This window comes from Rhinolophus hipposideros (assembly GCF_964194185.1).
Source record: "Rhinolophus hipposideros genome assembly, chromosome: 5".
In the NCBI taxonomy this organism is placed as follows: Eukaryota; Metazoa; Chordata; class Mammalia; order Chiroptera; family Rhinolophidae; genus Rhinolophus; species Rhinolophus hipposideros.
The window spans coordinates 73,122,896-73,141,114 of record NC_138051.1 but is presented as its reverse complement, the minus strand read 5'-3'; the positions used below and the strand labels follow the sequence as shown (position 1 = coordinate 73,141,114).

Here is an 18,219-nt window from a genome sequence, read left to right as displayed (position 1 = left end):
TACAGACATACACGTAAGTCCATAAATCTACCCCTGAATTCTCTCCTCTCCCTTTGGCCTCTTCTGGCTGCCTAAAATGATGTAAAAGAATGAAGACTAAAATAGGCAACAGAAAGCAATTACGAAGACTGGCTCTATCTGAGAATTCCATCTTCAAATACCCAAGTCTCTGGGTAGCCATCTGGGAAAATTTTTTGGCTGTAAGGGTAAACACTAAAATTACCCAAGGAAGCTGAGGAATCTCCACCTCTGGAAATCTTTCAAAGCAATGGAGATAACCATCCACCCTGGATTAGCTTTGCTTAGGTTTACTCATTGCTATCATTTACCCCACATGAAAACAGAGACTGTCTAGAGAGCTCTTCAGCATTAAGATTCTTCCATTTCATTGTTTCAATAAGACCAGTTCTTTTAACTTCTCATAAATTTCTAGATTTCAACCAACTTCATAACTTTTATCTGAAGATTTTAAAGATGTTTTCTTTTTTCCCTAAACTTTATAGTCAAAATGAATATTGAAAAGAGCATTTATCTCAATATTCAATTTATTATTGAGTATGAGGAAATTATACCAGGTTCCAGTATATCTATCTGCTGAATCACAATTAGAACTTTCATTCAGGAAATCTTTGCTTAAATCGGAATAGTCTTTTCTTTTTTTCTTTTTAAATTTAAGAACATAAATTTAGATCTCTGAACTTTGGTTTTCAGTGGACTAGGTAAAAATGAATTTATTAAAAACAATCAGAAGCTCAGGGAAGATCCTGTACAATAATGACTCATTAACAAATTGGATTACAAATTAAAAACAAATACTAGACAAGTATATAAGCAAAGGTAGTTGAGAGAGACAGCAGAGCAAGAACCTTACCCCTAAATATGAGAAGACAATGGAAAACTGTCACTGAAGTATAAAAGCTTTGTGATTTTTCTCTGGATGAAATTAAAAGAGGTTTGGAGAGAGAGAAAAAAGAAGCTCCAAAATTTGGAGTCAGAATACCTGGGTTCTAGTTTATGGCTTGACCACTTATTAGTTGCATTTCATGTCACTGGACAACCCACTTCAAGTCTCTGGGCCTTTTTATAAAATAAGTGGGTTTAACTATAATAGTATTTCTCAAACCTTTGTTGGTGATGCATTAAAAATATATATGTTTTCTTTTGAAAATTAATTTGGGGAACGTATTCAATAATGTTGTAAAGATTTTGTTGGGTATCCGATGGACATGTGTCCTATTTGGGAGACCACCTCAGGGATACTGTGGATGCCTGATCATGGCATTGTACACCAGAAGCTAAACATTAATGAATGCCAACTATAATTTTATATATATAACGCAATGGCTCAGTGTGAGGTCGGAGGGATAGTGGATGGGGGGAGGGGGGTTCACAGTGTGAGGGATATAAATGATGAACGTCTAAGTATTACCTTGTCTTGTACACCTGAAACTAGTAAAAAAAATATATATATATGTTTTATTTCTCAACCCAGTATTATACACATACCTATTTGAAATAAAAGATTTATGAATACTTATGTGCAATACAATATACTTTAAGTTTCTAATTATTCTTGTTCTTAAAAAATTACTGGTTGATAGGATGGCTAAAATTAAAAGACCTATAATAACAAGTAGAAGCAAGGATGTAGAGAAACTTGAACCCTCCCATATTGCTGGTGAGAATGTAAAACAATGCAGATACTGTGGAAGATATAACAGTTCATCAATAAACTAAACACAGAATTACTGTAGGAGCCAGCAATTCCACTCCTGAGTGTATATCCAAAAGAATTAAAAACAGGTGTTCAAACAAAAACTTGTACATGAATTTTACAACAGTACTATTCACAATAGTCAGAAGATGGAAACAACCCAAGTATTTCATCAACATATAAATGGATAAATGAAATGTGGTATATATCCATACAATGGACAATTATCCAGCCATAAAAAGTAATTAAGTACTGCTTCACGCTACAACAAGAATGAACCTTGAAAACATTATGCTATGGGGGCGGGGGGAAGGGAAGCCAGTCACAAAAGGCCACACACTGTATGATTTAGTTATTTGAATGACCTGAATAAACAACTCCACAAACAAAAGGTAGATTAGGGTTATGGGGAGAGGAGTACAGGAAATGATTGCTAATGGGTATAGCTTTTCTTTTTGGAGTAATGAAAACACTCCAGAATTATATAGTGGTGATGGCTGAACAATTTTGTGAACATACTAAAAACTCACGAACTGTACACTTTAAAAGAGTGAATTTTATGATATGTGAATATTTTAATAAAACTTATTTTAAAAAATAAAATTTAAAAAAATCGCTGTTTAAGGTCCACAAATTAATTTCATGTACTAGAAAATTAGATGATCTCTCTGGTGGCTTCTGGTTCTTATAAAAGTCAGATTTTAGTCACACCTACATTGTACCAAATGCTTATAAAACATTTTTCCCCTCGGTCCTCCAGAAAATCCTGAAACTAAGGCTCAGAAAAGTTAAGTAACTTGTCCAAGGTCAATAGCAATTAAGTTAAAAAACATTTAAATTCTACATCAGATTCCAGATATTCTGCACTTTTCAATATGCGATGATGTTAATGCATTTCTGAACATATCATAATGATGCAAGTCTTGCAAGAAGGAAAAAGTTAAAATGTATTATTACTTAATAGGTGAAATGAAGTTTTGATGCATTGTGTCACAGGCTGAATGGTGTAGCAATTAATTACTTTTTAGTAGAATTATGAGTATCTAACAACCAAATAGTACATGGCTATATCCATACTCTAATGAATTTTTTAAATCTTTATTTTAGGTTAGTCCTAGTTTTAGCAACCTTGACAAATCAGAAAATTTTCAAAACGTCCCAATATTTTAAGCATTAAACCTAGTACCAATAGGTCTAATTGTTTCACCTTCAGGAAAAAAGAAAAAGTCCCTCAAAGAATGGCTAATAAAATTTGGAAACATAAAGCAATTAAGCATAAATTTAATAGCAAGAATAATGAACTCAGAAGTAGGCTGATCTCAAGGTTTACTGGCACTGAAATTTTGTTTGTTGGCTTACATAAACTATATTTTAAAAGACAGTCTTAAAATAAGATCATCACAATCTAGCAATATTCCAGAATTTCCCATGATCAATCAAAAGTCAAAAATCGTTAGAAATAAATGTGGAAGAGATATTTTACTTTACAACGTCAACTACAGAAGTAATCTTGACTTAATAATTTGAATATTCAGAGATATCTGGCAAAAAATATGTAGACACTAACAAAGATTAAAACATGCTATTATTAATATTATAAAAATATTTTATTTACCCTAGTTTTCTTCCCCTTGGTATGTCCTTATTTGTTTTCCTCACACTAAAAGCATCTGGTGTAAATTAGAAGGCCCCTAATCACAAATTTGAGAAGTCTCCTTATTAAACACAAAACAGCTCACCATGGGTGTGGGTGAGTGAGTGTAACTTTCCTAAGGTCTTTTCAAAGATACAGCAATCATATAGTCACATACTTGTATATGATAGATTGCAGTGTTTCCTAGGTTATTCCCTTTAAATATTCTGTCTGCTATATTTACTTGTTCTACAACAGTGGCCCAAAATTACTTATCTGTGAATACAAAAACCAAAACAGTGAAATCTATAATCTAGAGATATCTGAAAAGAATCCTGTATCTACCTCATCCCATTCTAACTTGCATTCTGTTTTTTTCCTCAAGATTTCTCTCACAAGGTAGTCTGCGTTGCTTATGAAAGAGAACTAGACAATATGTTATTTGTAGCAAAGCAAGTTTTAATAACCATGTCAATTTTAAGGAAAGCTTTCCTAACATATCAAAATTCTGATAATTTATAATACTAATATTAATTATTCATTTGGAGTTAAGTTCCCACATCACTATTTTCTAATTTTCAACAAGGATCTGACTGCTTTTAAATAAGAAAATTTAGTTCATCCTTTCTGAATATTTTCTATCAATTCCATTCCTGTACTGTTATTACTATAGTGCCAAATTTATAAATACATAGGGTGCCAAAAAATGTATGCACATTTTTAAAAAGGAAAAAGTTGTATTAGAATTGTAATACTCAACATATACCGACAACAAAAGATGAATACAAGTCATGTGTATAATTTTTTCCACAGCGCTGATACTTTCATTAAAAACCACCATCCAGACAATTAAAGTATCTAACCTTTCCAATTACATTTTCAATTCCTAAAGAGTATTTTCTCTACTCACAAATAAATGATGCTGCATCATTTGGAAACTGAAGGCTCCCTCTGAAAGAAATAAATCAGCTACTCCATCCTTTTCTCATTTAAAACAAGGTTGCTGTTTCTGGCTATGAAAAAGGCTGAGAAGTTTTCTCCTGGTATGCGTATATTAATCAAAATACTGGCACGGAGACACAACTTTAGGGGAGTGCTAGTGTTGCAGTACAATGTATTAGCAAATTATGAACAGGAAAAAAATGTTTTTGGTACAAGGCCAGTTCATTTTAAAATGAAAACTTAAAACTGACTGTATCAAAAAATTGAAGCTTTGACTGACAATAACAACTTTGTAACACTAACTTTTCATGTTTCCTTCAATTAACACATTTGTGTTGAGTGTAGTAACAATAAATTTATCACTTATTTCTCAACATATTATATATTCTCCTATCCAAAAACTGAATTACAGATACCTGGTACTACATTTCAAATTACTTTATGTAAAACAGTCTTAAGTTCAAGGATTGCACAAAAGTATTTTTGCAATCCACAGTGGATTGCAAGTTGGAAGAAAATAGAGCCGTACTTTATACTTGTAGACAAGTTAGCCCCACAACATAAAAACAGAAATAGGAAAATGCAAAAAAGTTATGAGAAATAGTCTTTAATTTTCTGCGCTTAGGATAAATAAATAAATTAATTAATTCCCTAAGTGAATCTGGCTTAAGCTGTATTTGTTTCTTTACTGGGATTACATGAATACTTCCTATTAGATGGACATTTATGCCTGATCTAAGTAAAGCAAATGGACAAATACATTAATCTTAAAAAAACTTAAAAAAAAACAGAAGAACCATTCAGGCTTCGTCTGGATATACTATAATGTAAACTTTTCCAAGTCATAGAGAATATTTATAAAATATTTTAATTTAAAAAAATCGGGTGGTGGGAGATGAGGGCCAGTAAGAGGCAACTGGGAATGAAATATTTATACTTTAACAAAACTCTCAGGAAAAAAGAGCATAAAATTCCTTCAGATAAATGTATTAAAAAATATGTAATCTTTCCGCTTTCATTTTAACATCTGAAGGCATTTAGCAGATGTACTATCACTGAATATGTCTATGGTTTCTTAAAATACTAGAGAAGCATGCATATTGCTTTCTGTCAAGAAATGTGGATCCTGGGCCAGCCCGGTGGCTCAGGCAGTTGGGAGCTCCGTGCTCCTAACTCCAAAGGCTGCCGGTTCCATTCCCACATGGGCCAGTGGGCTCTCAACCACAAGGTTGCTGGTTCAACTCCTCAACTCCCGCAAGGGATGGTGGGCTCCACCCCCTGCAACTAACAATGGCAACTGGACCTGGAGCTGAGCTGACCCTTCACCACTAAGATTGAAAGGACAACAACTTGACTTGGAAAAAAACTTGGAAGTACACACTATTCCCCAATAAAGTCCTGTTTCCCTTCCCTAATAAAAAAAAAAAGAAATGTGGATCCTTAATAAATTTATAACAAAGAAGCAGATGATGTGATGTAGCAGAAACGGCTCATGGCTTAGAATACAGACTTAGCGAGGAGCAAATCTAGAATATAGGTGCCTTTGGGCAAACTAGAAAAAGGTGTTCCACTCTTGGTAGCCAGAGCTCCGGTGCAGTGAATGAAGAACAGGTTGAATGCCAGTCTCCACTCAAACCCTCTGCTCTGTGCAGTACACCAACTGTTTATCCAGATCAGGCAAATTCAAACTTGGCTCTACCACTTATTAGCTTGGAGACTTAAAACAGGTGATTTAACTGAGGTTCAATTTCTTTATCTCCAAAATGAATATTATAGACCCGTTAACAGGATTATTGTGGCTATCACATAGAATGGTGTTTGCTATGGCATCTAGCACAGAGCTCAGTAGACAAATGAATGGCAAAACAACAAAAACTCTCTCCTTCATAGAAAGTGGAAGTCTCTCTCCTTTCACATCTATAAATAATAAACTGCCAAGAAATAAAATGTTTCATCTGAGTTAGCCCAGTTTTAAGGGAACACAAATTATCGTATTATATATTCCTTACAATAGTTCAGTGATCACTTGTGTGTGAAGGAAAAAAAGTCAGTAAGTTCAATGATCAAATATTCTAAGTTTGAAAATTTACACTTGACATCAATCTCTATTATAGATTTATAATGCCTATCAGCATTTTAAGACTCTAAGAAAACCTGTAATAAGAAGCTGTTTAACTTATTTAACCTACTGTTACCAAAATATATTTGATAACAGAACTTTTTTTGTGTTTATATCTATTCAAGTCTCATGGCACTAGTTTTTTGTTTGTTTTTCTTTTCACAGAATGAAACTGGGAATAGATAGTATAGGGAATTTGGAGCCATTTTTATGTATATGATGCCATATAAACAGCACCAGTTCTTCTTAATGACATTCAAGAAAGTCAATTAGGTTTTAAGCTACAGATATTAATTTTATTACTAGTTTATAAACCTAAACAAAATTAGAAATTCAAAATCTGAAAATTGCTTTTGAGTAATTTTAATATAAGTTTGAGTTTGAAATAAAAGGTGAATTTCAAGGCTTTAAATGTTAGGCCATACATAGAAATTTTTAATTCGAAGATTTTATCTAAAAACCATGTTGTAGAAAGTGGAACATTTAAGCCATACGCTTTGCTCGACACAGCTAATAGCAAATAACGATGGCTATATGACCTTTCTAAGAAAAGAACTGATCTTGGTCTGAATTCAAAATGCTATTATTTACATTCTCTCATACCCCTCTTCTTTCCTATACACATTTATATTAAGGCAAGAACAACAAAAGCAAAACATTTTCTATTATTCTGCTGTTTTTACTTACCTAATATTTTCACAGCATAATGAGGACTTTCTAAGACAATTCCTTCCTCTGTATCAAATATAGGGTTATCTATTCCAGTCTTTGGAGGAATTTGGGCTAGTTTCTTAAGTCTCATGGACGAATTAAGGTCAAGTTCTTGTTTTTTCCCTTCTTCTTCTCGCCTACGCCTCATGTCTTCCTGTTGTTGCCGAATACGCTCCAACTGTGCACTTCGACGGACTGGCATCATCCTGGTGCCCAAATCTCCCGGGCAGTCAACAGCCATCTCTCGGTGCTTCTGATGCTCCTCTGGTGATGCAAGACCAACATTTTTTACTTCGCTGTCTGATTCCTCAGTAACATGCCCATTCATATGGGATGTTGTCATGGTTATCTATAAAAACCTGTACCACTTTTTATAAATCAATTTTTTTCTATAAAGCCAATCTCTTGATTCTGTAGTATAAAATCCATGTTACTTCAAAAAACACACAAAACTTCTCACATCATATAATAATGCTATGAAAATGTATCCATGAAGGAAATCTAAGAGGAAAGATGGGGAAAAAAAGTGTAAGAATTACAATATAAAAGATTTTACTTCTAATGTCTACACAATAAATATCCCATACGTATATAACATAATTTTGCTACACACATTAAATACTTTCCTTTCATTTTAGAGACAATGGAGAGGAAATCAAGCTGTCCCCCACCACCACCAGCAACCAAAAAAAAAAAGTCCCCTCCCAAGAATTTCAAGTTTAGTGTTATGTGACAGCTGACAAAAAATGATGTATTGGAAGGTTTAGCAAATGGGAAAGTGAAAAAGTTTTGGATACTAGTTTTGTAGAGAATAGATTGTTTAAGGTATAAAGATGTTTTAATCATCTTTGTATAGTTGTCTCAACACAGTACTTTATACTCAATTAATACACAAGATTGAAGTAACTTCCTAGCTAACTGCTAAAGAAACTATGGTGGCTCACTTGAGGTAAAAGGTAGTATTCTGGGGACAATTCACTTTTAGGAGTTTTTAAGAACAAGAAGATACCCAACAAAAAAGAAACTTTAATTAGCAGCTAAGGCATCTATAGGATAAAACTCCATTATGTGAGAAAAAGACTACGTGGGTTATCAGTCTCTATAACTAGTCACATTAACAAAATAATTAATAGGGTTAATTCCCTGAGATTCATTCAGAGAAAACAGTACCTGTTACCACTCAAAAAAAAATTTAAAGTCATACTATACAGCAAAAAAGAACATATTGGACTTGGAGACCAGAAAACTGAATGTGAATTCTGGCTCTGACACTTCCCCTAGCTTTATGATTTAAGACTAGTCAGTTTCTCTCTCTGAATGTCAGATTCCTTTGGAAAAATTATTCATAGGATTGTTCTGTTTTAAATGAGATAGTGTATGCAAGTCTTCAAACTAAAACATATATACTTATATTAATTCTAGTATTAATTTGATTCTCATATTTTAAAAATCCTTCAACATATATTGTAGATGGGGGGAAAAAGGCAGATTGTTTATATATGTGAAAACCCACACATTAAATCTAATTAGTCTTCTTTTGCTCAAGACTTTGAAAATATTTATAATAATAAACCTATTACCTCCTTGAGTTGAGCACCATTTCAGTAAATAGGCTTGTTAGAGCACATGCCAACTAAGCAAAAACTGAGTTTTCTGACCACATTCCTGATGCCACCCAGCCTTCTCTGAAAGAAACATCCTGTCACTCACTACTTAACAGAAACTCACCCGGACGACAAGGAAAACCGCTAGACCAACAATCAGGAAAATGGATGCGCACTACATAAGCCACTAGAATTACATTTCACAAGAATTTTGGGAGATTTTTCTCTTCTATCCAAATCTTACCTTCTCTATTTACAACTATGTGAGCTACACATAAATATCTTATTTATCATTAGACTGCCTTCTTTTTCATTAAAATAACAGCTATTAGAATCATATTAGGCAATTCCCAAGTTTTATGTTATTTATATGCAAATGCAAATTCAGCTTATTTGATGTTTTCATTACAAGTAAGCAGAAATTTGTGTAGGAGTTACTGTAGTGCTGTGTTTAATTTTAATTTGAAAAACCTAGGAGTGTACATATTTGCAGAACACTAAAACTCTCAACTTTCTCTATTTATAATATTCACTGAATATTAAAAATCAAATTTAATGATGAATAATGTATTTTTTACTTTATATGATAGTCTACAAAAAAATAGGACCTGAAATTAAAACTGTCAGCTTAAAAACTGTAAGGCTATGTCCTATTCACTATACTAAATCACGGGGGGAGATTACACATCATGCAGGAGAGATTGGGCCAGGCGATCTGGGTAAGAGTCCTCATGCTTGGACTATTATCATGCTTACCTACCTGGATATAGTCTTTTACTCTCAGAAAAATTTCTGCAACCCGATATTAATCCTCTTAAAATTCCATTTTGGTCATCTCCCTTGGAGTGTTCATAGTCTACTGGGAGAGACAGTAAAGAAAATGATTACTCTTTCCCAGTTGGTTTCTCCTCATTAGATTCTAAACTTGTTCAAGACAGGGATCATGTCTTACTTTTATAGGCCCCAGTGCTTAACACAACACATGTAATATAGGAAATGCCCAATAAATATTTGTTCAACTAAACTTAGAAATGTCATAAATTCAGAGGATGCACAGACGATGGACTCCAAAACTTAGTGTGCAGTCAAGAGTCATAGCAAAAACTCAAAACACAAGGATGCATTTCTTTGAGAGGCACTTCAAAGAAGTAAATATTAGCCAGAGAGAAAGGAGTCTGTTCCAGGCAGAGTGAATCACAAGACCAATAGGAAGGAAGAATGTGAGAGCATGGCACTTCCAACAAACAGAACAGAATGCAATAAGGCTGGATGGGACAATGAGAGCATGTCATACACAAATAATGATAAAACTGGAAAGGCAAGCAGGGGGCCAGACTGAGAACAGCTAAAGACATTGACCTTTAGCCCGAGAGTGTAAGAATCATTACAAGAATTAAAGCAACGGATGGCATGATCGCATTCACTTTTAGAGAAACACCACTCTGGTAGAAGTGTAGAGAATTGACTAAAGGGTGGCAATGAGACCAGTTTGAAGACAACTGTAAGAAATATATATGGTCCTGAGCTAAGATAGTGAAATGAAAGTTATACTAAGGAAATACATAGGTTACAAACTAGAACTTGGTGTCCGTATTTCTTATAGCAGGACAAAAAGAGGAGGAAGTGGAGGTGGAGGAAATAGTAGTAGCAGTAGTAGTAACAACTACAACATTTACTGAGACTTGTGTGCCACACCATATTGCAAACACTTCACAGTATTCACTCATTTAATCTTTATTACAACTCTAAAAGTTGTCGAGTAGTCCAATATGTCCAAATATGCCTGTCTTGTAGGTGAGGAATGAGGACTGAAGTAGGCCTGAAGACAGAATGGAGGAATGAGGAAGAGGCTGCACGAACCAAAAGGCAGGAAGATAAAAGGTGTGAGAAAAGTACAAATAAAGCCAGTTGAACTAAAGCAGTCAACTTGTATAATAATGGAAGTCAGCTTATACAACAGGACAGAGCTATAAAGTTTGACTGGATCCAACTTACGAAAAATCTTAAATATAAGTCCTTAATTCCCAAGGCAGTAGGAAAGCCATCAAACATTAGAAAAGAGGGGTGAGGGCCGGCCCGGTGGCTCAGGCGGTTGGAGCTCCGTGCTCCTAACTCCGAAGGCTGCCGGTTCGATTCCCACATGGGCCAGTGGGCTCTCAACCACGAGGTTGCCAGTTCAATTCCTCGACTCCCGCAAGGGATGGTGGGCAGCGCCCCCTGCAACTAGCAATGGCAACTGGACCTGGAGCTGAGCTGCATCCTCCACAATTAAGACTGAAATGACAACTTGAAGCTGAACCGCACCCTCCACAACTAAGATTGAAAGGACAACAACTTGACTTGGAAAAAAGTCCTGGAAGTACTCACTGTTCCCCAATAAAGTCCTGTCCCCCTTCCCCAATCAAAAAAAAAAAAATCTTAAAAAAAGAATACTAAGTTTAAAAAAAAAAAAAAACAAAAAAGAAAAGAGGGGTGATTTGCACATAAATTTCATTGAACATTTACCCCTAGCTAGGTACTAGGGTTTATAGAGGTAGGATCCTGGCCTATTAGTCTATGTACCAGAATGTCCTATAGGGATCTAGAAATTAATGTGTCCATAACTAAACTCATTAATCCCTTCATGTTTTCCTTGAGCCTCTTCCTCCAGTGTCAATTCTAATTAATGCCACTATATCTACCCAGTTATCCAAAGCAGCATAATGCTTAAGAGAACAGGTTCCAGAATCAGATTGCATAGGATTGAAGGATCTAATCCTTGTCTACTCTCTTTTTAAGTCCCTGCTCAAAAACGTCCTCCTCTGGATTTCCCTGACTTCTCAAACTGGGTTATGTGGCTCCCCTGGAACCCCACAGGTCCTGTCATATCTCTGATCAAACTGGACTACAATGATCTGTACTCCTGCCTGTCTGCCCACCAGACTAGAAGCCCTTAGAGGTCAGGAACTAGGCTGACTCATGTCTGGACCTTTGATACTGCTCAGCACAGGGCCAAGCAAACAAGGGGCTTCAGAATTTGAACCCAGGCAGTGTGACTCCAGGGCCACTATTTTTGGATCACTAAGTGGATGGCAATGTCATTAATTAAGATGGATAATATAGGAGGAGAATTAGAAGGGGTGAGAAATTATATGGGTTTAGTTTTGGACACATTAATTGCAAGGTGACTGTAGATCACATATGTAAATAGTCTAATCAGCAGGGCTCAGTCTTACTCATCTCTCTGGCCCTGTTATCGAGTAAGACAAATGCTTAATTAAGTATATGAACAAATCACTCCTGTTCAGAATCTTTGATGGCTTTCATATTGCCTAGAGAATAGAGTCCAAACTCCTGCGGTAAACCCAGACTTTCTAACGTATCTTTTACCACCTTCCTGTATTAACCTTCCAAATTAGCTCCCTCTTTGGTACCAATCCCAGACCATTCTTCTTCCTGCCCAAATGCCTTATGAACTAAGACGTACGAACTGCTCCTCCTTTCCTCTTCTACGTTCAAAATCTACTATAAGTCCCTATTCCTTCAAGTTTTTCCAGACCACCTCGGCTAAATAACACCACTTAACAATACTCTGAAAGATGTTATAATGCTCACAAGTTAAACAATACTCTGCAAGATGTTATAATGCTCACAAGTTAATTCATGAGGGCCATGAAAGAGTCAAAAGTCCTTCCAGAATCAGAAACATTATGCTGTGTCCTACGGTTTTAGCATTAAAATCATTATAATTTTTAAACAGGCAAACCACGAATACTCTAGCTTATATATGTAGTCAATACATATCAATAAAGAGTGAGAGTCCCAGTCCAAAAGAATTATATTCCCCTTCTCCAAAAAAGAAAGAGACATTTGTCTAACAATTCATAAACTGGTAAATAACTGAACTAGAGAATTACCTCCTTAACCGTATGTAAATAAAAGACCACCTTTTGCTGATAAAGTAGTTACAAGTTGCTGGCCCTAAGAATATTCTTTTCTCAATCCTCTTATTATAAATAAATTATTTTTAAAATCCTCAAAAGCTCACATTTCAAATCCTCATTAGAGTCCAGCTTATACCTCTCACTAGTAGGAAAAAAAAAAAAACCTAAATAAAAACAAAAAAACAAATCAATGAAAACTCTACTAACACGTAGTCCACAAAGCAAGAAAATTAATTTTCAGGTTGGCAGGCCAAAGCTGTTTCAAAGCTAACTTCAAAGCAGTGGGGGAGAAAGGGCTTTGCTTATGTGAACTGGCTCTAGGAAAAGGGGTTAAAGGAAGTTAATAAGCTTCAATAAGTACAAATGATTGAGATTGGGGGACCTGAAATAGCCTAAGGAATATAGGCCCACTGAAAACTCCACATCAAGAAACAGAATCATTTGTGTGAGAGCTGCGGGATATGACAGGTTAGCAGGAAGACAATGTCCTATATAATAAGTATCCTAATTTTTAGACAGAGGAAAATGTAAAACTTACACTTCATATGCACAAACATGGTTGATCTACAATAGTTTCCAGAACTCCAGATTTTTTTTTCAATTCATCCTTCCTTCCCTTCTCCCACAAGTAATGCCCTTTGAGTAGCAGCTGTGAAGTCTCATTTTAAGTGATCAGCATTCCTTTGACATTCTAAGAAGTTGGACTATTTGTTTCCATAGAAACAGCTTTGTCAGCTAACATAAGATTCAGGCCAAGAATAGTGAAAAGAACTTACATTATGCAAATTAGAAAGACCTTGTCTACTATCCTCTTAGTTTCTCTTCTCTGGTTTTGCACAGAACTCAGGCTAACTTTTTTACTCTGTAAAACAGAAAAAGAGACAATTAATCCAGTGTAAAAGTCTGCAGTGTTTTTTAGAGGGAGGGAGTAGGAGAGAATGGTTAATTCAATATGATATACAATTCTCTTTGCAGATGGCTAGGATTTCTTAGTATATGAAGTAGTAAAAATGCACACACCCCCAATTTCTAATAGACATCAATTAAAATCAATACAAAATACCTAAAATCAGTGATGAGAAAGACGTAAACATAACTGGTTTAAAAGCTTTTCAAAAAGGATTTAGATCCTTTTGCAGATTATTTTTAATAATACTTTTTGAACTTTAGGCTAAGGTTCAAACAAAAATGCAGGTTTCTTTATTTTAATTACAATTTCTGGATCAATTTTAAACATTATAAATAGTTTATGATGCCAACACAATGAAAGTTTAGGATTCAAAAAGATCCAAAAAGAATTTGGTAAGACAGGAACCACAGTTCATTCAAAGGGGGAAATGCTGATGCTACACTGGAGACCAAGACAGAAGAGCACCCTGCCCCGATGGAGCTCCATTCACCAGATAGGGTAACAGATAATACGAAGCAAACACTCAATAAGATGACTTCACACAAAGGGCTACACAGAAAGTACAACAGGAAACTAAAAGAGGCAGTGATGTTTGGAAGGGGCAACATTAGACAAGATGGTTAGGGAAGCCCTATGTTAGGAGCTGATATTTGAGCTGACTTTTGAGACCTTAAGGACAAAAAAATGAGTGAGCTGTGGAAAGATCCAGAAATAAAAGGTTTCAGGTTGAGGGAACAGGAAGTACATTTCTATAGGGATGTCACCAGGAATCTCAATTTCAATACGCAGATGCTCCTTGACTTACAATGGGATTACATACTGACAAACCCATCAAAAGTTGAAAATGCAGCAAGTCAAAAATGCATTTAATGCTATAGAATATCAGGTGTTTACCCTTATGATTGTGTGGCTGACTGTAGCTGCGGCTCGCTGCCACTGCCCACCAACAAGAAAGGATAGTACTGCATATATCTCTAGCCTGGGAATAAAATCAAAATTCAAAATTTGAAGTACAGTTTCTAATAAACGCATATTGCTTTTGCACCATTGTAAAGTTGAAATGTCATATGTTGAACCATCATTAGTTGGGGACTGTCTGTATCCCAAAGTACCTCAACTTCTTCCTACTACTGTTAATTATATATACCACTACCTCCAAGATCATGAAATGGATGAATTGGATGGTATGTGAATTATATCTCAATAAAGCTGTTAAAAAAACAAAATACTGGGGCCGGCCCAGTGGCTCAGGCGGTTGGAGCTCTGTGCTCCTAACTCCAAAGGCTGCGAGTTCGATTCCCACATGGGCCAGTGGGCTCTCCTCAACCACAAGGTTGCCAGTTCAACTCCTTGAGTCCCGCAAGGGATGGTGGGCAGCGCCCCTGCAACTAAGACTGAACACGGCACCTTGAGCTGAGCTGCCGCTGAGCTCCCGAATGGCTTGGTTGGAGCGCATCCTCTCAACCACAAGGTTGCCGGTTCGAGTCCCGCAAGGGATGGTGGGCTGTGCCCTCTGCAACTAGCAAGGGCAACTGGACCTGGAGCTGAGCTGCGCCCTCCACAACTAAGACTGAAAGGACAAGAACTTGAAGCTGAATGGCACCCTCCACAACTAAGATTGAAAGGACAACAACTTGACTTGGGAAAAAGTCCTGGAAGTACACACTGTTCCCCAATAAAGTCCTGTTCCCTTTCCCCAATAAAATCTTTAAAAAAAAATACTAAACAATAAAATGGCTAAAATGAAAAAGACTGACAATACTAAGCATTGGAGAGGATGTGGAGAAACGAAACTCTCAAATAAGACTGGTGAGAATGTCAAATGGTAGTCAGCATGGCAGTTTCTTAAAAAGTTAAACATACACATAATATAACCCAGTAATTCTACATGACAGAAATAAAAACACATTTTTATTTGTAAAAGTCAGGAAGATTTGTATGGAATGTTCAAAGAATAATTATTAATAATAATAACTTAAAAGTGGATACAATCCAAATGTTCTTCAGCAGGTGATAAATATGGAATACTATACAATAATGAAAAAGGAATGAACTACTGATAATATGCAACAATGTGGACAGCCTGAAAAACATAATGCCAAACACAATATTGCATGATTCCATTTATATGAAATTTCTAGGAAAGGCAAAACTAGTGCTATGGGTGGGAGCAGAAACTGACTACAAAAGGACATTAAGGGAATTTTCTTAGGTGATGGAAGTATAATGAAACTAGATTTCAGTGATATCTGCGTGATGATATAAATTTAGTAAAACTCAAACTACCCACAAAACGTGAATTTTTATGCAATTTAAATTATACCACAATAAAGTTGGTTTAAAACTCATCACATCAAACACTTAAAATTAGTAAATTTTAATGTAAGTTATACCTACCGAGCTGATTTGAATTATGCACTTAAAATTGCATCTTATTACATGTAAATTATATCTCAACAAAACCAATTTTTAAAAAAGACCTTTGTATGTTCCATAAACAAGTCATATACTGACATCACACAACAAATGTTTAACTCAGTGCATAAATTTCAGTTTCCAACAATGAGTGGTACACCACACCATCTGCAGAGAAGGTACTTAGCTATATCTAAAATTAAGTAAACACAAGTCAAAACCAAACATATTTGGGTTAGTCATGCAACGTCTTAGCTCAGAAATTATTATTCACAACAATTTAAACAAAAATATATAGACTCACCAAAAATTTAATTTAAAAACTAGTTTTTTCAATTCCTTAAAATGTAGAGAACTAAAAAAACTGTAAAAACGTTTTAAATTAAAAAATCATATATATTTGAAGTATCTGAACTTGTTTAACTCAACAGAGCAATGTAAAAAACAAATTTACACTATTAAACAAATTTATGCAACAGACAAATCAAGTTCTTTAAATTAAGAAAAAGATCATGTGCAAATGTTCTGAGTTCACTTTAATGAAATATCCTGATAAGACCTATAATAAGGGCATTTCTAAAATTCTACCTGGTTCATGGTTTAGGTTTCAGAGAGAAGTACCTTTATTTATCATCCGGATAACTGAATTCCAAAGAAGCCACTGCTATCTTCATAACTTTAAAACTAACTGCACTTAGAATATACTATGCCAGATATATTTGTAAAGAATGGATGCAAAATTTCCTTAATCGAAAAAAACTTCAAAGTAAAAATCAGATATGTAAATATTTCAAAGGGAAACAGGGATAACATACATTATAACTTAAAGCCACATAACTAATGTGCCCCACAGACATAGAATGATTCCTGATGCTCAATTCCATTGGCTATCAATAGGGCAATGCCATTAGCTTAGAAGACACACCTGTATCAGCTGTATACTTTCATAGACAGAGCCGCTTTGAATATTCCTGTCAAAAATGCATATATATAAAACGTATCTGCAATAAAAAGATTTAATTTACAAATCCTTATTCTCAACCCCATGTTTCTAGGCCATACAATTGTCTTGAGACCAAGAAAAGACAACATGGAAAAAACAGCTGGAAAAACACCGCTGGTTCATAATATTAAACATCTGTATCCTACAGTGTCCATTTACCAAAGCTAATCAAATATTTATTTACAAATATCACCTTGAATCTTCTTAAACATTTTGGGATTCTAGTGGTTCTCAATCAAGGGTGAGTCTGCATTCCACTCATCCCCGCCCGGAGAATTTCTGCAATGTGTGGACATGTTTTTACAGTCAGGACTGGGTTGAGCGGAGCTCCTGGCATCTCCTTAGCAGAGGCCAGGGAAGGTGCTAACCATGCCAGGACAGCCTTCCACAAGGAAGTCTAAAATGTCAATAACGCCCAAGTTGAGACACCCTGAGTTAAACAAAGCAAACCCTGGAATATTATTACCTAACCCCAAATTGAGGCATTCACTCATTAAATAATATTCAGTAAGTTTCTCACAGATTCAAGACAAAACTTTAAATAGCCAAGCTTCCTTGTTAACCACCTAATGGTATTTTTGCTTATTGTGTTTCAACTCTTTTTCAAGTACTCTTGTTGTCCTAATAAATAACTAAAAGATATTGAGGCTGAAAGATCCTTAAATATCATCTAATCCAGTATTTTTCAAAATCTTCAGGAGGGAACTTCAAATCTTGGCAGTGGGTGGGAAGATAAGAGCAGAAGCTCACTTTTACCTTTCTTTTTAAGGTTCAAGGAAAAAACAGTTCTGCTAACTTAAATGTTTAAATGATAAAACTTTGATCTGATTAATTCCTCTTATTTTACAAATGACAAAGCAATGTCCAGAAAATTTAAGTCACTTGCCATGGTTATACACATACGTAGTGGCAGAGATCAATAAACCCAGAAATTCAACAAGGTAAGGTCACCAACAGAACAGCAACAGAGTAAACGGAATAAAAGCTATTGCCAAATAAAATTGTCTTATACTGTACACTGGAACCTAAGTGGGAAAGCAAACCCAATTTTAGTAATATATTCCAGCATATGATACATTCCCCACCATCAAACGCTTACAATATGGCCGGAGGACAAAACATGCATATAAAATGATAAATACATTAAGAGTGACGCCAACAAGGAAAGACATAAAATGTATAGACAAAGCGTATTTAATGGTCATATTATTTACTGACCCTGTATGCTGAACACTGTGCTACTGT

General features: G+C 35.2%; 1 protein-coding gene across 6 annotated transcripts in view; it reads right to left on the bottom strand.

The window, feature by feature from the left end:
* Positions 1–18,219, bottom strand: part of PALS1 (protein associated with LIN7 1, MAGUK p55 family member) — a 79,586-nt gene that overhangs the window by 43,199 nt on the left and 18,168 nt on the right. For 3 of the 6 annotated variants that reach the window (XM_081049731.1, XM_081049732.1, XM_081049733.1), the window contains exons 2-4: positions 13,423–13,508; positions 9,484–9,582; positions 7,096–7,620 (exon numbers count right to left, since the gene is read on the bottom strand). In XM_081049731.1, coding sequence (XP_080905857.1) covers positions 7,096–7,462 — 367 coding nt within the window. In that variant the 5' untranslated portion in view covers positions 7,463–7,620; positions 9,484–9,582; positions 13,423–13,508. Of the gene's footprint in view, positions 1–7,095; positions 7,621–9,483; positions 9,583–13,422; positions 13,509–14,450; positions 14,498–18,219 lie in introns of those variants that run through there. The other 3 variants (XM_081049734.1, XM_081049735.1, XM_081049736.1) reach the window with 3 other exon arrangements.